Source organism: Chionomys nivalis, chromosome 4 (genome assembly GCF_950005125.1).
Source record: "Chionomys nivalis chromosome 4, mChiNiv1.1, whole genome shotgun sequence".
In the NCBI taxonomy this organism is placed as follows: Eukaryota; Metazoa; Chordata; class Mammalia; order Rodentia; family Cricetidae; genus Chionomys; species Chionomys nivalis.
The window spans coordinates 36,757,978-36,777,372 of NC_080089.1; the positions used below are offsets into that span (position 1 = coordinate 36,757,978).

Sequence of the window (19,395 nt, forward strand, 5' to 3'; positions counted from 1 at the left end):
AGCCAATATCATTACTAATGAATTCATCTGTGAGTAGTGTAACTAGAGGCCTGATCTCTTGGGAGAAATAGCTAAAAAACATAAGCTTTACCAATTTTAATAAGGTCTCTAAGATTATAAACTCATAAAAGCCTCTTGGGTCATTACCAGGTGGCTCTTGTGACTTTGCTAGTTGCTATTTACCAATCTTTGGGCTAGAGAGGACATTCTGGGCAAAGTCACCATTAAAAATCATGATCTACAACCCACGGCTTTTTTAATATGGAAGAATGAGGGCTCTGGCTTACCTATCTAAAAATAGCTTTCTCCATCACCAGAAGTCTAAGCCTAGTAATTACAAAAATAAATTATTTTTCGGGGGTATAAACTTTAAAGCTCATCAGTGCCATTTGTACTTATTACTCTGTGAGGGTGGAGAAGAGAAGATTTTAAATTCACTTAGTTCCCCACAGAGAAACGTAAGTGTTGGATTGGATGCATGCTAGATTTCCTCCCCATTCCCAACTACCACTGGGAATGACAATGAGTTCTATGCCTTGGGTCTTCTCTTTTGATAATACCTCTGAGCTTGAATTGGGAGGTAAATTTTCAAGGTATAAGCAGAACAGAGATGCTGCAGAACAAATAATGGTCATTGGTGCCCTCAATATTATTCTAAAGAATTGACTTTTTACATATTCATATTTATTTCTGGAGATTAACTCTCATAAAATGTAGAAAATAGAGGCACAGAGAGATGTAAGCTTGACTTCATCCTTCCATTTTGGTTCCAAGTCTTATTTTTATGGTAAAGGCTGGGGAAGGCTGGCATCTCATTCTAATATTACTCATTTTACTCTTCTCACAGCTATGACCCAAGGAATGGCTTCAGAAAATGACTCTTCTGTGAAGGAGTTCATCCTGCTGGGCTTGACACAGCAGCCAGAGCTCCAGCTGCCTCTTTTCTTCCTCTTCTTGGGAATCTATGTGGTCTCCATGGTGGGGAACCTGGGCTTGATTGTTCTGATAGCTTTGAACCCTCACCTGCACACCCCCATGTATTACTTTCTCTTCAACCTTTCCTTCACAGATCTCTGCTACTCCTCTGTTGTAACTCCTAAAATGTTGGTGAGTTTTGTGAAGCTGAACACCATCTCCCATGCTGAGTGCATGACTCAGATCTTTTTCTTCTGTTTCTTTTGTATTGACGAATGCTACATTTTGGCAGCCATGGCCTATGACAGATATGCTGCTATCTGTAAACCCCTGCTTTACCACACCACCATGTCCCATAAGGTCTGCCTCTTGATGATGGTGGGTGTGTATGTAATGGGGTCTCTCGAAGCCATGACCCATACTGGTAGCATATTAAGTCTGACTTTTTGTGATGGCAACATTATCAATCACTACCTGTGTGACATGCCTCCTCTCCTGAAGCTCTCTTGCACAGATACTGCCATCAATGAGCTGGTGGTTTTCATTGTTGTGGGTTTTAATGTCATAGTTCCCAGCCTGACTATCTTTATTTCTTACACCTTGATCCTTTCCAACATCCTTGGCATCCGTTCTGCAGAGGGTAGGTCAAAAGCCTTCAGCACCTGTGGCTCCCATGTTGTAGCTGTTTCTCTTTTCTTTGGAGCTATAGCCTTCATGTATCTTAAACCTTCTAATGTGTCTGGTGATGATGATAAAGTATCTACCGTTTTTTACACTGTTGTGAGTCCAATGCTAAACCCTTTCATCTACAGTTTAAGGAATAAGGATGTCCACATTGCACTGAGAAATACTTTGAGGAAAAGAATGTTTACTTAAGTAGAATCTACATTTGTTATGAAGGAAAAAAATCTTAGGATATGTGAGGTTTACAACTAGGGAGAGGTGTAGAAGAGTAGCCTATTTTCTGAGCATTTGCTTACAAGCAAGCATTTCTGTATTGCACCCATAGTCTGGTGTGGGAGATACTTCTGTCTATGTTTTGCTTTTAATAAATAAAGAAACTACTTTGTCCTATAGCAAGGCAGAACTTAACTAGGTGGAGGAAAACTAAACCAAATGCTGGGAGAAAGAAGGCAGAGCCAGAGAGAAGCCATGTAGACCCACCAGAGACTGATGCCAAAATTTTACCCCATAAGCCATAGCCTCATGGCAATACACAGATTAATGGAGATGGGTTAATTTAAGATATGAGTTAGCCAGAAATATGCTTAACACATTGTCCAAGCAGTATTGCAAATAATATGGTTTCTGTGTGATTGTTTTTGGACTGAGTAGCCGGGAACAAATAAGGAGCCTTCCTACTATGATAGTCTTCAAAAACAGCTATAGCAAAAAACAACTAAAATAATATCAAAATTCAAAACCTATGGTGATAATAGTGCAGATGCAAGATTACTTAATATTATGTAAAATTAATTTATTTATATAGGAAAATCCAGAAGTAAAGGGAGAGAACAATGATCAATCCCTCATCCTTTTAGACTATAGAGCACAGCTTATACAATAATTTTCCAAAACCATATGTATATTTTTTTCAGTATAGAAAATCGAAATAAAAACATTAGTGCAGCCGTCTACTGGTATGGTACACTCTAGCCTTAGAAATCATAACCATTTAAGTACAACACTCTGCATGATATTACAGTCAGAGATTATAAGATCCTAAAATCTTTTTAAAATGTACACATTAATCTTATTTTTTTTTTGTAAGTGTGTGTTTGGGTATTTATACTCGGGGTCTCCTCATTGTTTGTCAATTGCTCTTCCATAGAGTCTCATCCTAAACTGTTGACATCTTGAACTAGGGTACATCTAGAGGTCTTATGTTATTATTCCACTGAGATACTGATTTCAGTATTCTTAGAGATAGTGACTCAATAATTTGGTTAATAATGCCCTGTAAATATTTGGAGAGGATAACATTTTAAAGGTTCCTTTGTTTCTTGAAAGGCTGAAGTTTGGAGGGGAAATGCCCTTTTTACTATATTCTTTTATCTATACCCTAATGCAGTTTGGTGAAGAAGAGGCGATGAGTCTGTTGTGATTCCAGTGGTTGCCCATTGAAATGAAACTGCAATTTTATGTTAGGCAATTCAGGATAAAGGGAACCTGTACTAGGGTTTCCTCTCATGGTCTAGAGGGTAGGTATGAATGTGTGTATAAACACATGCTATGTCTTCCTTGGAAAGAATTTAACTTAAGATATTTACTGGTTATCAGTATATAAATTTTGTGGTTTCTGTAATAAATCATATGATCTTAATTAGTTATCACATGATTCTTTCTGTCTATAATTTCACTTTCATTCTGTATCAGAAGTTTTCTCAAAGTGATACAGTTTATTGATGTTGTAAATTTAAACTGATGGTCCATTCTATTTTAGACATAGAGCTATCTAGACTTTGGCAAAAAAAAAATTAAGCATACGGCTTTGAAGAAGACTGAAGATGCATCTGATTGCAGAAAGCTAAAAACCAGTAAATCGGTGAAATAATTTTCATATTTAGGATTTTGTGTAGGAAAAACAATGTACAAGGTCTTGAACAAATTGATACAAATTCTAAGTATTTGTACTGAGAAAAACTGTCTTATATTGGGTTGTCTGGTCACAGAACTCTTTCTGAGAAGGTGGCAGCTAGCTTTATGAAGACAACTCTGTTCAAAGGCAGGAACAATCTGACTAGTATGAGCAATAGTTATGGAAATTGATGAATGCTATGGAAGAAGGCTGAGCAGAATGATGTGTATACAAGTGTGAAGAATAATTACAACACAAGGTTGAATTGGGGCTTTGCAGGCAAAAAGAGTGAATCTCAGTAAGCACAATAAAAATCCAGCTGATATCAATCAGATAAAGAATTCCATTTTCTTCCTTCCCCATATTTGTAGTAGTAGATGTCCAGGTTCCATGAACAAGTTTTAGTCTAATCATGAAACAACAAATCTTAAGTAACGAAAACATTCATGTTCTTTGGAATGAATGATGTTTTTTGGCTAAAGAAAACACATAAAAGAGTGGGTCAGGTAGAGACCAGCTGAAACTGCACCAGGAGTTTTCTGGGGCACCCTGGCCCTGTCTATTCATGCCCTCAGTAGGCTGTGGGAAACAGAAAGCCCAATGGAACTGGTTAGGTTTGAATTTGGGTTGTGCAAGATTTGATTCTTTATCCTCTCAGTCTTAGATTCTGGATAGCTAATAATAAAACTGTTGTGGTACATATTTAATAAATAATAGAAATTTAAAAATAATACATCCTGTATTTTAAGTATCATAATCATGAAATATAAACATGCTTATTTCATACAACTTTCCTTACTCAGTATATCCTTGATTTTTCATAGCCTGTCAGTGCTTATTTTTGTCCCTTTGCCTTGAGACAGGATTGTGTTGTGTATCTCAGGGAGGTCATGAAATTATCATCTTTCTGACTTTTTCTCTAGAGGACAGAAATAACAGGCATGTGCCACTACTCTTGACTAACAGATTGTTAGCACTGATGAGGGCCGACTGACAGTTCTGACACAGCGGCCATTGCTAGTATCAGTGTAAGCAACTGATCCTAGATATTGGTATCACTGTCGCTGCAATTGAATATGTGTAAATATACACTTGGGATTCACATGGTGCCATTTAAAGGTCAAGTATATCTATGAAAATGCACTTATTGTTACAGATGCCAGATCAATTCAAGCTATAATTTAGAAAGCAAATATAATTCTTCACATATAATACATATGAATCAGCATACAGAGGATAGACCTAAAGGCATATTTTAAAGTATTTAAAAAATTAATTTTTGTGCTGCTGGGAATTGATGTAGTATCCTCTCATGCTACATACACAGGTATCCATGAATATACAGCAAGTTTAGAAAGATTTTATTGGAGAAATGCTAGCATTTTTATAAAGTTTTTATTCACTTTATTCAAAACAATATCACTAAGAAATTAAGATGATTAAAAGTCATAGAAATCTTGGTCATTTTATCTGAGACTCATTCAAAAAGTGGAGTATATATTAAATACCTTAATTCTGAAGACAGGATAAATAATTGAGTTATCTGTAAAATAGGAGTGTATATATAAAGATAATAGGATCCTTTTAATAAGAGTAAAGTAGACCACCAAACAATATGTGATTTTGGACCAGTGTGGTTGGCAGCTTCCTCTCTTTTCTTAGTGATATGAATCAAAACATCAAGTCTTACTAATCCTGATATTGCTGTCTCAGTGAAGTTCCGTGCACACTCACTTTCTTTGTGGAACAGTGATTCTTATGCAGGTGTGTTCTTGCAGGAACTTTTGTCAGTGTCCCCTTCCCCAGGACATTGAACTGTAACAATACTAGGTTCTTAATGATGTGATTAGTTTAAAACTCATTTAAGTTAATTTGCAATAATGTTAAGGATGTCCCTAAACCAATTTGATTAGTATTCTTACAAGGAAAAAAATAGGGAGGCATAAACATTACGACTGGACATACTCATTCAAGGGAAAGAGCTTGGTGCAACACAGCAAAAGCATAGTCATTTGTATGCCAAGCAGTGAAGCCTCAGAAAACATATAACTGACAGTTGATAAAGGACTTTTAGCCCCAGATTTGCAAGAAAATGATCTCCTCTTGTTTAAGCCATCCTGTCTGCTGCATGTGCCTAAAAATTTTATTTGGCAGACTTATACAAGTGATACAGTGGTAAAAATACATTTTTCAATCTTTGTGTGTCACGTATTAAACATAGGATACATGCTAGAAAGTGCTTGATTAGAGTTCTAGGTATAATCATTCCTCTTTTTACTTTTGAATTTGGAACAAGGTCTCACTGAGTTACTTATGATGACCTTGAACCCTTCTTGGAGTCCAGCTAGGGCTTAGCATCCAGAGATGTTAGGATTATAAGCAAGTATATCCAGGCTCAATTATTTTTATCTTTTAGGAGGCTATAGAGAGATAAACAAAACAATAGGAAAAACCAGAACACCCTGCAGTTGTGGTGCATGTACTGTATTGCATACTGCAATTCCAGGCGTAGGAGTCTGAGGCAGAAAGCTGAGGAGCTGAAGGCTTTCCTGAACCACATAATGAGTTTCAGTCAGCATGTGCTTTACAAAGAAACTGTGTATTTCAAACCCAATAAATTAACCAAGCAAGCAAGCACCAACCAAATACACAACCAATAAACCAAACAAACAACTAAATAAAAACAAAAAGAAAATCAGTAAAAAAAGGAGAAAGAGTGTAAGTGAAATGCAGACTTTCAGACACATTTTATGTAAAGAAATATAGTTTTAAGTGGATGAAATACACAACCAATAAACCAAACAAACAACTAAATAAAAACAAAAAGAAAATCAGTAAAAAAAGGAGAAAGAGTGTAAGTGAAATGCAGACTTTCAGACACATTTTATGTAAAGAAATATAGTTTTAAGTGGATGAATAATAATTGCACATATTCATGTGGCAGCATCTTCTAAAGTGATTTGTTTAGCTGAATTAATGTATTAAAAAAGTTACACAGAAGGTCAGAATGACCTGTGTGCCTGAAGTCATACCTTATGCTTCCCTGGGAAACAAGTTTTGTGATCACATTCTTGTTCCTCCATGTAGTCAGTCTATTGATCAAACTTGATTATTTAGTATTTTATTATCCTTGCTAATCTACAATATTTTTTAGGGGTAAAGAATATTTGAACACATGTCTTTTAGTAACATTTTCTTAAGAAAAGCCATCCCACATTCGAGGATGGGCTTATTAGAAGCCTTACAAACTCTTGAAAATGAAACATAAGACTAAGGTGTTTACTCAGTCTTTGAATTTCAAACACCTTTTTCAGATGTGAGATATTAATAATTTTTTACAATTTATGCAAAGGAAATGATTAAAATATTAATGAAATAAATGCATTTTTTCTGGTTAATTTTTGGAAAAAATCTACTTATTGAGCAGGTAGACATAAAACAATCAGATTCACATTTGGATTTAAAAACAAAGCTAAGGTACCCTACCTCACCCACCCGACCATGCAAGCTACTAGTCCTATCCTGCTCCCAAAGTCGCCTATCCTCCTGCATCCTTGGTGGAACTCTGAAACAGCTTGCTTCAAAACTCGACCAGAGATTAGTGACCAGCCACACGGTAGTACACCTCACTCTCTATGACCTCCATAGTGGGACAAAACCCCAGGCTCCTCTCCCAACTGCCTTGGTTTCTCTAGCCAGCCAGCAAGAGAGTTTCCTGCAGGCAGGCTGCCCCAATACCTAACCCCCATCCATTGGACTATGCAACCCCAAACTCACCTATCCTTTGGCAACCTCAGTGGAACTCTGAAACACAGCTTGCTACAATACCAAGGGGACCAAGAACTTGCTACAACCCTGAGGAGACCAATAGAGAGGACCAAGAGTGTGAACCAGGAGAGAAGATGAAGAAAGCAGGTTAGAGGGGCCTCAGTGGCTCCCTGAGACACAGATATTGACTGTACAGAGCAGACCAAGAACAATTCCCAAAGACTCAGAGAGACACTGCAAAGATTGGATCAAGATATAAAGACACTGCCAGTTTCATTTGAAGGAATAGATGGGTAGGCGCCAATGCCAGAATTCAACCAACAACCAAAAAAGCAAGAGTAAGACTTGATCATCCTAACCCAGAAGAAGCAGAAGAAAACGACTTTAAACGTAACTTTATGAAGATGATGGAGACACTTAAAGGGGAAATGAAAATCACCTTCAAAGAATTGGAAGACAGCCAAACAAAAAATTAAAAGAAATTAATAGATCCCTCAAAGAAACCTAAGGAAACCAAAAAAAAAAAAAAATCAAACAGATGAATAAAACAGTTCTAGACTTGAAGACTGAAATAGAGGCAATAAAGAAAACACAAACCAAGGGAATTCTGGATATGGAAAATCTGGGTAAATGAACAAGAACTAAAGAGGCAAGTATAACCAACAGAATACAAGAGATAGAAGAAAGAATCTCAGGTTCTAAAGATATTATAGAGGAAAACATTAAATCCAACAAAGTTTTAACACAAAACATCCAGGAAATTTGGGACACCATGAAAAGACCAAATCTAAGAATAATAGGTATAGAAGAAGGAAAAGAACTCCAGCTCAAAGGCACAGAAAATACATTCAATAAAATATAGAAAAAAAATAAAATCTAGAAAAAAAAATTTCCAACCTAAAGAAGGATATTCCTATGAAAGTACAAGAAACTTTCAGAAAGCCAAATATACTGAATAAAAAAAATCCCCTCACCATATAATAATCAAAACACAAAACATATAGGACAAAGAAAGAATATTAAGAGCTGCAAAGGAAAAAGGTCAAGTAACATATAAATGTAGATCTATCAGAATTACACCTGACTTCTCAATGGAAACCATGAAAGCCAGAAAATCCTAGGAAGATGTGGTACAGACACTAAGAGACCATGGATGCAAGCCCAAACTACTATACCCAGCAAAGTTTTCAATCACTATCGATAAAGAAAAAAAGATATTTCATGTTAAAAAACAGATTTAAACAATATGTATCCACAAACCCAGCCCTATAGAAAGTACTAGAAGGAAAACCCCAACCCTAGGAAGCTAACTGCACCCACAAAAACAGGCAACAGATAACCTCCCACCAGCAAAATCTTCCGTTTGTGACAACTCTACAATTTAGTCTGCTTTTAGGCTAGTGTTTTGAAGGATTTTGTGTCTTTTGTTTACCTGTATCCCTTTCATTAGAAGCCTTGTTGAATCCTCTCTAGTAATGTCTCTTTTGTATTTTGTTTATCAGAACTCCTCACAGAATTGTTCTTAATCCAGGCACCTTCCTTTCTCTTCCTGCTTCTTCCCCTTCATCGCTGCTATCCTATACTACCTCGTTTCTCACCTTTTCTTCTCTTCCAACTGCTGTTATTTCCTCTGAAACGCATGCCACTTCTCCTTCTAGTCATTTTCTCCAGTATTCTCTGGCCATATTCATCTTTCTAAGTATTGTAGATGCTTCAGTTTAGTGCTACAAATGTATAAAACATTTTCCAAATCCCAATGACGCTAGAAAAGGAACAGAATCTAGATTTTGGCATTTCAGACCTCATTATACTGCACTGTTACAAATCTTTCTCTGATCTCAGTCTATGCAACTATTGTATGTAAAGAGACACCTTGTACTCTTAGTGTTATTCAGAAGATCAGGGTGATGTTCATGGATGAGAGCTATAGCTTTTTATTTTCTTTCTTCCGATGTTCATAAGTAACATGGAACTACCTTTGATGGCCTCTATGTGGTGGCTGTGCCTGAACATTATTTTATGACTGATATCACTCTCCACCTTCTGGTCTACAAATAAGAACCTTGGTATCTTATATTTCTTTGCCTTTTGAGGAAATTTTGTGAAGAATATCCAGTATGCATCCTTAGAGAACTGGAAAAGAATGTTCATTTATTCATTCTTCTATACAATTTTATAGAGCACCATTTTTATATATCAGTTTTAATTATTTAAGTGCCTCAGAAGTAGATGCTAGGAAAACTGACAAAATCCTTTTGAGATTAAAGACTTTGATTAAGACATATGTGTGATATATATGAAAGAAAAAATTCTTAACTAATATATAGGATTTCATCTACTGATAGAAAGTACAAAGAATCCATTGTATATTGGACAGGTTTTCTTAATTTTCTGTTTGTAGGGTGCCCACAGTGACCGAAATAAAATGTGTGTAAATTTGGAGCACAGGTGGATGAAGGAAGAATGGGGACTAATGCAGCAGGAGGATTGAGTGGGACAGGATATGGGAGGGCAGAATAGAGCGGGGGTTTGAGGAGAGATAACTGACATTAAGGCCTTTGAGAGAGTTGTGTGTATGCCTACTACTGTATAAGCTTCTCAAGATATATTCATGTATAAAAAGGAATTAATTTGGAGATAGCCTTCCTCCTAGACATGAAGGCCATCAACTAACTCTGAGATTCAGGAATAAGATACCTATCTTGGAATTGTTTATGAGTTGTGTTCCATGGAACTCTCCAATATTACAGGCTATTGACACTGCTCTTGGTTATGCATATTACTTGATGGTGAGATACTTTTAATGAAGATACCATATATTCCAGTCAAAACATGGGGAAACAAAGCTCATTTCTCCCTAGAAGCTTCATCCCTATTTTCTAGTTTGATAACACTTACAGTGTAAGCATCCTATCACAGGCAAATACTAATAATCAATTTTGTATAGCTGTGGATCCTAAAAGCCACAATAATTGCTGACATGGCAGAAAATACCCTCTACTTCTGTATTGGTACATGTGTTATGGGAGTAAACAGGCACTTTCTTTTTGGATTTCAGACTGATTTACTGACAGAGCTCATTCCCAGCATATTCTTGGGAAGAGCTACCTGAGAATAGATATGACAGAGGCCCTAGGGAAGAACATAACATATGGCTGTTTTTCTGCTGTGAATATAATGCCAAACTGATTCTTATAAAGTTTCCATAATAAATTAAACCCATCGATTAGTGCAAATTTCCACCACCATCATCAATTTTTTGGCATAAATAGTGATTTATGCAGACATCCATAATTTGGGATTAGGCAGTGAACAAGAGTTTGGGAGTGCTCATCTTAAAGAGTTTGGGACCACCACATCATACTCCTCTCCTAAGCCTAAAGTGTCAAAAGGGAGCCACCTAAGGGTTGGCAAGAGACTTGAACCTGGAATGGCTACCAGAAGCCCAGGGCAATGTCCCCAGTTAGTTCATTGGGGCACCTGAGGATAGGGAACCTGAAACGAACCTATCCTATAATCATACTGATGAATATCTTGCATATCGCCATAGAACCGTCATCTAGCGATGGATGGAGATAGAGACAGAGACCCACACTGGAGCACCGGACTGAGCTCCCAAGGTTATAATGAGGAGCAGAAGGAGAGAGAACATGAACAAGGAAGTCAGGACCATGAGGGGTGCACCCAACCACTGAGACAGGGGGGCCGATCTATTGGGAGCTCACCAAGGCCAGCTGGACTGCTACTGAAAAAAACATGGGATAAAACCGGACTCTCTTAATGTGGTGGACAATGAGAGCTGACGAGAGGCCAAGGAGAATGGCACAGGAACTTTCATCTGGCGATGGATCGAGAGAGAGACAGAGACCCAATTTGGATCAACCGTCTGAGCTCTTAAGGTCCAAATGAGGAGCAGAAGGAGGGAGAACATGAGCAAGGAAATCAGGACCACGAGGGGTGCACCCACCCACTGTGACAGTGGAACTGATCTATTGGGAGCTCTCCAAGGCCAGCTGGACTGGGACTGAATAAGCATGGGTTGAAACTGGACTCTCTGACCAAGGCGGACAATGAAGGCTGATGAGAAGCCAAGGACAATGGCACTAGGTTTCGATCCTAATACATGAACTGGCTTTGTGGGAGCGTAGCCTGTTTGGAAGCTCACCTTCCTGGACCTAGATAGAAGTGGGAGGACCTTGGTCTTCATGTAGAGCAGGGAATTTGGACTGCTCTTCAGTATCGAGAGGGAGGGGGAGTGGACTAGGGGGAGGAGAAGTGGAGTGGGGATAGGGGGAGGGGAGTGGGGGGAGGGGGCAATATGTGGGAGTTGGGGGAGGGAAATGGGAAACGGGGAGCAGTTGGAAATTTTAAGTAAAAAAGAATAAAAAAAAAAGAATAAAAAAAAAAAGAAATGGGAAGATTGTAAAAACCAGAGGTGACATATAAAAACACTTAATTTATGTTTTGAGTACTCAACGAGTTTACTTTTCAAATATACTCCCAGTGGTTTCAACAGCGTGCAAAGACCTGTGTAAAATAAAACCTTACAAAAATACGGTTATGAGGTTTCATTTCAAGGTGTGGAACTCTTGTCATTTGGTGGCTACTGGAAGAAACATAGTCATTTTCAAGGATGGGGCCCTAGAGAGGCTCCTTATTCTCACATAGATATCCTTACATTCATAAGCATACTAGCAGCACTGACTAGTTTTTTTTTTTTTTAACAATAGGTTAAAAAAATAAGGAAATAAGTGAAGTTGTGAGAGGATAGTGGCAGGAGGTTGGGGAGGAGGAATTGCAGCGGAAGAATTCGGGGTGAAATTTTAAAACAATAAAAACACAACAAAATGTATCTCTCCAAAAGCCATTATCATTACTGTTGAACTAGTCTCTAAGTACTGTTGCAATAAAGCGTGATCTTTTGGGATAAATACCCAGGAAACAAAAACTTTTCAAGTTTTAATGAGGTTCCTAAGACTACATCTCATAAAGCTCTCTTGAGTCATTATCGCTTGGCTCTTTTGACATTAGTAGTTACTATTTAATGGCTTTTAGGGCAGAGAGGACAACCTTGGAAAAGCCATAACTGCAAATAATGATCTGCTTTTTTCTTAGTTTCTAGAAATGATGGTCTGACTTTGCCAGTACAAAATTAATTCCCCTCATCAAAGAAAGGCAGATGTAGTAACATCAGAAAATTATCTATATGTGTGTTTGGGGCTATGCACCTTTACAGCTTTTCAATACTACTAGAACTTGCCCATCTGTGAGCAAAGAGAAGATTCAGAGAGGTCACTGATGAGTCCTATATTCCAAGGGTAAGTATTGAGTTGGATACATGCTTTTCTTTAATCCAACTTGAGACTTTGATCTGGATGTTTCTTCTCTTTTGTGATTATCACTGACCCTGAAGTGGGAGGTAGATTTACAAGATAGAAGAAGAACAGAAATGCTGTAGAAACTAAAATGATCACTGCTTTTCTTAATATTCTTCTCAGAGAAGTGGCCTTTCACCGATTTATGTTTATTTCTCCATGAACTCCCATGAAATGTAGAAAGCAAAAGCACAGAGAAGTCTGAGCTTGATTTATCATTCGATTCTGGTTCTTAATTTCATTTTAGTGTGGTTTGGAGAGGGCTGAGATTTTATTTTAATGTAATTATCTTTCTGTTCCCACAGCTATGAACCAAGGAATGGCCTCAGGAAATGAGTCTTCAGTGAAAGAGTTTATTCTGCTGGGATTGACACAGCAGCCAGAGCTCCAGCTGCCTCTCTTCTTCCTCTTCTTGGGAATCTATGTCGTTTCCATGGTGGGAAACCTGGGCTTGATTGTTCTGATTGTTTTGAGCCCTCACCTGCACACCCCCATGTACTACTTTCTCTTCAACCTTTCCTTCACAGATCTCTGCCTCTCCTCTGTCATAATCCCCAAGATGCTGGTGAGTTTTGTAAATCAGAACACCATCTCTCATGCAGAGTGCATGACTCAGTTCTTTTTCTTTGTCTTCTTTGTTATTAACGAAGTCTACATTTTGACAGCAATGGCATATGACAAATATGCTGCCATCTGTAAACCCCTGCTTTACCAGGTCACCATGTCCTATCAAGTCTGCCACTTGATGATGGTGGGCGTGTATGTGATGGGGTTTGTGGGAAGCTTGGTCCATACTGGTAACATGCTAAGTCTTAGCTTCTGTAATGGCAACATCATCAATCACTACATGTGTGATGTACTTCCTCTCCTGAAGCTTTCTTGTGCACATACTGCCATTAATGAGCTGGTGGTTTTCATTGTTGCGGGTATCAATGTAACAGTGCCCAGCCTGACTATCTTTATTTCTTACACCTTGATCCTTTCCAGCATCCTTGGCATCCGTTCTGCAGAGGGTAGGTCAAAAGCCTTCAGCACCTGTGGCTCTCATGTAATAGCTGTTTCTCTTTTCTTTGGAGCCTCAACATTTATGTATCTTAAACCTTCTAGTGTGGCTGGGGATGAAGATAAAATATCTTCCATTTTTTATACCGTTGTGGGCCCAATGCTGAATCCTTTCATCTACAGTTTAAGGAATAAGGATGTCCACATTGCATTGAGAAAAACCTTGAGGAAAAAAATGTTTACCTAATAGAAACTGTATTTGTTATGGAAGTAAATCTTAGGACATGTGACACATAGGACCTGAAGGATCATTCACTTGTATATATGTGTGAGGCCCTGGGTTTTACCCACTGCATTGAGAAAATTCAATGACAACAACTAAAATAACATCAAAAAACAAAAAACAAAACTAGAAGACAACCAGAAGCAATTGACTAAAGTAGTATGGAATTAAAGCAATTTAACATTACACAAAATTAAATTAAGTTAATTAACAAAGGAAACTTCAGAAGACAGTGAAGAATGATTAACCCATTATCCTTTAACGGCAGAGAGCATTGTTTATTCCGTAATTTTCCAAAATCATATGTATCTTTTCAGTATTGAAAACTGATCAAATGCATTTGTGCAGCCAGCTACTAGTATGTTACCCTCCAGTCTTGGGAAGCATGAAGATTTAAATATACGAAGCAATGGATGATAAAGTACTCAGAAATAATAAGGTCATGAGATCTTTTAAAACTACATCTTTGAAAATTTTTGTAGGTTATTTGTTTGGGGTGTCTATTCATGTTCTATTGTATGGTAGGCACGTGTTCTTCCATTTATCTATATCTTAATCACGACTGGGATTGTGAACCATCTTGGAATAGTTGTAGATTTCTTTTCGAACGATTCTCTTTATCCTTAAATCAGATTAGTAAAGAGGAGTTGATGAGTCTGTTATGATTCCAGTGTTTGCAGACTAAAAATGAAACAATTGTGGTCTTTTAGAATAAAGGGAACCTATATTATGTTTTCTATTTATGGACCTGAGAGGAAGAATGTATGTATAAAAACTTGCTTTGTATTCATTGGGAAGAATTTGACTAATCAGTTTTAGTTTTCATTGTTAATGGTATTTTGTCTTTTCCTCAAAAAATTACATAATCTTAATTTATTATTAGTCACTTCTCTCTATTTACTAATTTAATTTTATAATATACAATGAATGAGTTTATTGAAGAGAAATATAAACTGAGCATCTATCCTATTTTAGACATCAAGTTATCTAGGATTTGGTCAAACATTACAATTGTAGTTCTGAGAAAGGCTGAAGATATTTATGATCTCAGAAGGCTACAGACTAGTAAGATTTTGATAAAACAAGATTTTGTCCTTGTGAGTATAATAGAAAAATAATATGCAAAGTCTTGAAAGAATGTAATTATACTGAGAATAACTGTCTTACTGTCTTGAGTGAGCTGGCTGAAGGACTGCTTCTGAGAAGGTGGCAGGTTTCTTGACTGAAGGCATGTTTGCCAACAGAACATTTAAGTAAAGGGAGGAGCTAAGTGGAGTTTCAGAGACAGCAACAATTTCAATGATGACAGGAAAGGTTTTGGTAAACAGATGAATGCTGTGGAAAAAGGCTGAGCTGAAAAGTGTGCATACAAGTGTAAAGAGTAATCAACATGAAGTTGAATTGTGCTAGGAATGGAAAACAATAGATGTAAATAAACACAATAAAAGTCTGAGTGTTATCAGTCAAAAATCTGACAACTTTTCCTTCCTTCTCCAATGTCCAGAAGCATGGTCAATGTTCATTTATAACTAATGGAGCTTCCATGAAAAATTTTTACTGAAATCCCCGAAATAAAAAATTTAAATAATAAAAATTTGCATGCCCTGCTTGAGGGATGATGACTTTTTGCTAACTGTACACACCTGAAAAATGAGTCAATGCCAGTAGTGGTGGGTCATAAAGCCCCACCAAGGAGGAGGTCGCCCCAAGAGACACTCTCAGCATGGTTGATGCAATAGCAAGAGAAATTTTTATTTTGCTGCCGTGGCAGAGGTCCCTCAGCCTCGAGAGGAGAAGGATCCCTGCTTTGTCTATTACGGGCTCTTTTAAAGGAAAAAAACCACAGAATCAAGGAGGGGGTAGTACAGAATCAAAAATCAAAAGGGAGAGTCCAGAAATCATTTGTCAACTATTTTGACTAGTTCATTTAATGGTCAGCTAACTCTAATTGATCAATGCTATGGCGGTTGCTGGGTTGGTTAAACAAGGAGGAACACTTGCAGGTTATCTGCAGGTTATCTCACCCCAGTTCTAGAGTCTGGGTCTATTGAAGAAAGACTACAAAGGGGATGGAAAGTACTCAAAGCTCCAGTGCATGCGCGGTTGGTTACCAGGGTCCCTTGGTTCCCAGGAATGGAGGGGTGCAGTAATGTTGAGGTGCCCCAAAGTCTTTCAGTAGATGTCAACTGAAATAGCAAAAAACTTAGGTGGGTGCTCCATGATCCTAAGTTGACATGAGTTTAGTAAACTGTGTCAAATGGAAGGACCAACAGAAATGACTTGGTTTTGAGTTTGAGTTCTACATGTTTTGAATCTTAATTTGAGTCTTAGATTCTGCATGTTTCTATTAAAACTTCTGAGTTTTACATTATATAAATGATAAATAATGATACATATTTTAAAAGTATTACATGTTTTGTTTTAAATACAATATTCCAGCAATTTAAACGTGTAAGTTTTTTTTACTTACTATTTTGAAGTAAGTATGTACTTGATACTCAATATCTTCTCACTGCTTACTTTTGACCTTTTGCCTTGAGACAGAATTATGTTGTGGATTTTCAGAGAGGGCATGAAATTATAATCCTCTTGTCTTTATCTCTTGAGGACTGAGACTTGGCTTAACAACTTATAAGCACTGATGATGGCTGTGGGCTGTTCCAACATAGCTGCCATTGCTTGTATCTGTGTAAGCACCTGATCATAGATAATGCATCATGTCACTGCAGTTGAATGGGGGAGAATTTGTGTTAATACACACTTGAAGTTAACTCAGGGCCATTTAAAATTCACATATATCCATGAAAAATATATTTATTGTTACAGTTGTAAGATCAATTTAAATAGTAATATAGAAATCAAATGTAATTTGTCACATATAACACATGTGAATTAACAAGTGGAGAAAAGAACTAGAGGCATATTTTAAGACAGTTAAGGAAAATAAACTTTTGTACTGCTGGGAATGGATATAATATCTTCCAATGTCAGACAAGCACCAATACCCACGAATATACAACCAGTCTGAAAGTATTTTACTGGAGAAATAGCACCGTTTTTATAGACTTACTTTTTATTCAGTTAATGCAAAGCAGTAATACCTAAAGAATCAAGACAACCAAAAATCATAGAAGCTAGGTCATTATATCTGAGACTCATTCACAAAATGGAGTTTATATTGACTGTCTTATTTCTGAAGTCAGGGTAAATTGCTGAGTCCTCTGTAAAAAAGGAATGTAAATGTGAAAAATGGAACTGTTTGGATTTGAATTTGGGTTGTGCAAGATTTGATTATTTGTCTTCTCAGTCTTAGAGACTGGACAACAAACAATAAAACTGTTGTGGTACACATTTAATAAATCATACAAATTTAAAAGGAACTACATGTTTTATTTTAAGTATCATATTCCTAAAATATAAACATGAATTTTTCATTTAACTTTCCTTACTCAGTATATCCTTGATTCTTCATAGCCTTTCAGTGCTTATTTTGTACTTTTGCCTTGAGACAAGATTGTGTTGTGTAGCTCAGAGAGGTCATGAAATTAACATCTTTCTGACTTTGGCTCTTGAGAACAGAGATAATAGGCATGTGCCACTACTCTTGGCTCACAGATTCTTGGTGCTAATGATGGCCTGGTAACAGTTCTGACATAGCGGCCATTGCTAGTATCAGTGTAAGCAACTGATCATAGATAATGGTATCACTGTCACAGCAATTGAATAGAGGGAGAATTTGTGTTAATACACATTAGGATTCACATAGGACCATTTAAAATTTATGTATATCTAAGAAAAATATTTATTGTTGCAGTTGTCAGATCATAATATAATTTAATACAGAAATATATAATGTAATATAGAAAGCAAATGTAATATATCACATCTAATGCATGTGAATCAGCATTCGGAGAATAGAACTAAGGGCATATATAAAAATATTAAGGAAAATATTCAGTCTATTGACCACCTTTGAGTATTCAGTATTTTCTTATCCTTGCTAATCTACAAATTTTGGAGAGTAAAGGATATGTGAACGCATGTCTTTTAGTAAGATTTTATTAAGAAAAGCCACCCTACACTGGAAGGATAGGCTTATTAGAAGCCTTTTGAACTGTTGGAAATAAAACATAAGCCTAAGGTGTTTACTCAATTTTTGAATTTCAAACATTTTTCAGATGTGAAGTATTAATCATTTTTTTAAAAAGTTATGCAAAGGTAACAATTTAAAAATTAACGAAATAATTGCATTTCTCTAGTTATTCTTGAAAAAAAATCTCATTTTACTAAATAGGTAGATATAAAATAATCAGATTTCTATTTGGAATTAAAGCTAAATGCATCATAGAAACATCTTATTTAATTACTAAATATGATTTATCTCACACATATCATATTTACTTTCTGATGAGTAATGTCTTTTTCTGAAAATTCATTGTTTATCCCTGGCTCAAAGTCCTTCTAGGGAGACTATTGTAAAAGGGCTCCAGTGAATGAGGGTGAGATATTGAAATGTAAAAATACATACTGATAGGTTCAGCAAAAGAAGGTGGTGGCTAGTGTCCAGAAATAACTGTCCTAACACAGCAATAATTTAAGATTCTTTTGACTTTGGCAAGGGTTACACACAGGTTTATGCAAGTTTTACTTATATTTTTCCCTAGTTATGATAAAAGATAAAGTATTTATAAATATTGTAAGTGTAATTCTTGCTTGATACCTCTTTTGTTATATGTAATTTTACTATGTTAAATTTAAAACCTTCCTTTTTATTTAACAGAAAAGGGGAGCTGATGTGGGATTGCCTTATGTATGCTGTGAATTCCATTGAATAATAAAGAAACTGTCTTAGGTCTACAGAAGGCAGAACATAGGTAGGTGGGGAAAACTAAACTAAACTTGGGAGAAACAAGGCAGAGGGAAGCCATGTAGCCCTGCTGGAGACAGATACTGGAACTTTACTCAGTGAGCCATAGCCTCATGGTGATACACAGCCTAATAGAAATGGGTCAAGTTAATATGTAAGAGTTAGCCAATAAGAAGATAGAGCTAATGGGCCAAACAGTGGTTTAATTAAAAATAAAAAGAAAGTGCTGGTGATTATAGCCTTATAGGCTGTGCTCTGAAGTTATAAGACTGGTATATTTCAATATGTGGGTCCTGATGTCTTTGTAAACCTTGAAGCTATGTTAGTTACACAATGTATGCTTTATTTAGCCTTGAGCGGGACTAGAGAGATGAGGAAATTTTGGTGTATCTCAATCTCTACTACCTTTATCTGAATGTCTAACATGTCTGTGTGCAAAGTTTAACAGGAACAACCTGACCCAAAGGTAAGAGAATAGACTATGCTGATTCAGCGCAAATGTGGAGATGTCAACCTTATGCCCTGTTCTGTCACCCTAGAACAATCTGCAGGTTGAATTAAAGTGTCTGTGTTTTTGGGAAAAGTCTATGTTAAGGTAAACAGGCAG

General features: G+C 36.8%; 2 protein-coding genes across 2 annotated transcripts; both read left to right on the top strand.

Annotated features, from left to right (window-relative positions):
- Positions 1-849: 849 nt before the first annotated feature.
- Positions 850-1,791, top strand: LOC130873617 (olfactory receptor 145-like). Its single transcript, XM_057768466.1, has one exon. The coding sequence runs from the start codon at positions 850-852 to the stop codon at positions 1,789-1,791; it is 942 nt and encodes a 313-aa protein (XP_057624449.1).
- An 11,152-nt stretch (positions 1,792-12,943) lies between these two features.
- Positions 12,944-13,885, top strand: LOC130873379 (olfactory receptor 147-like). Its single transcript, XM_057768187.1, has one exon. The coding sequence runs from the start codon at positions 12,944-12,946 to the stop codon at positions 13,883-13,885; it is 942 nt and encodes a 313-aa protein (XP_057624170.1).
- The last annotated feature ends 5,510 nt before the right edge of the window (positions 13,886-19,395 follow it).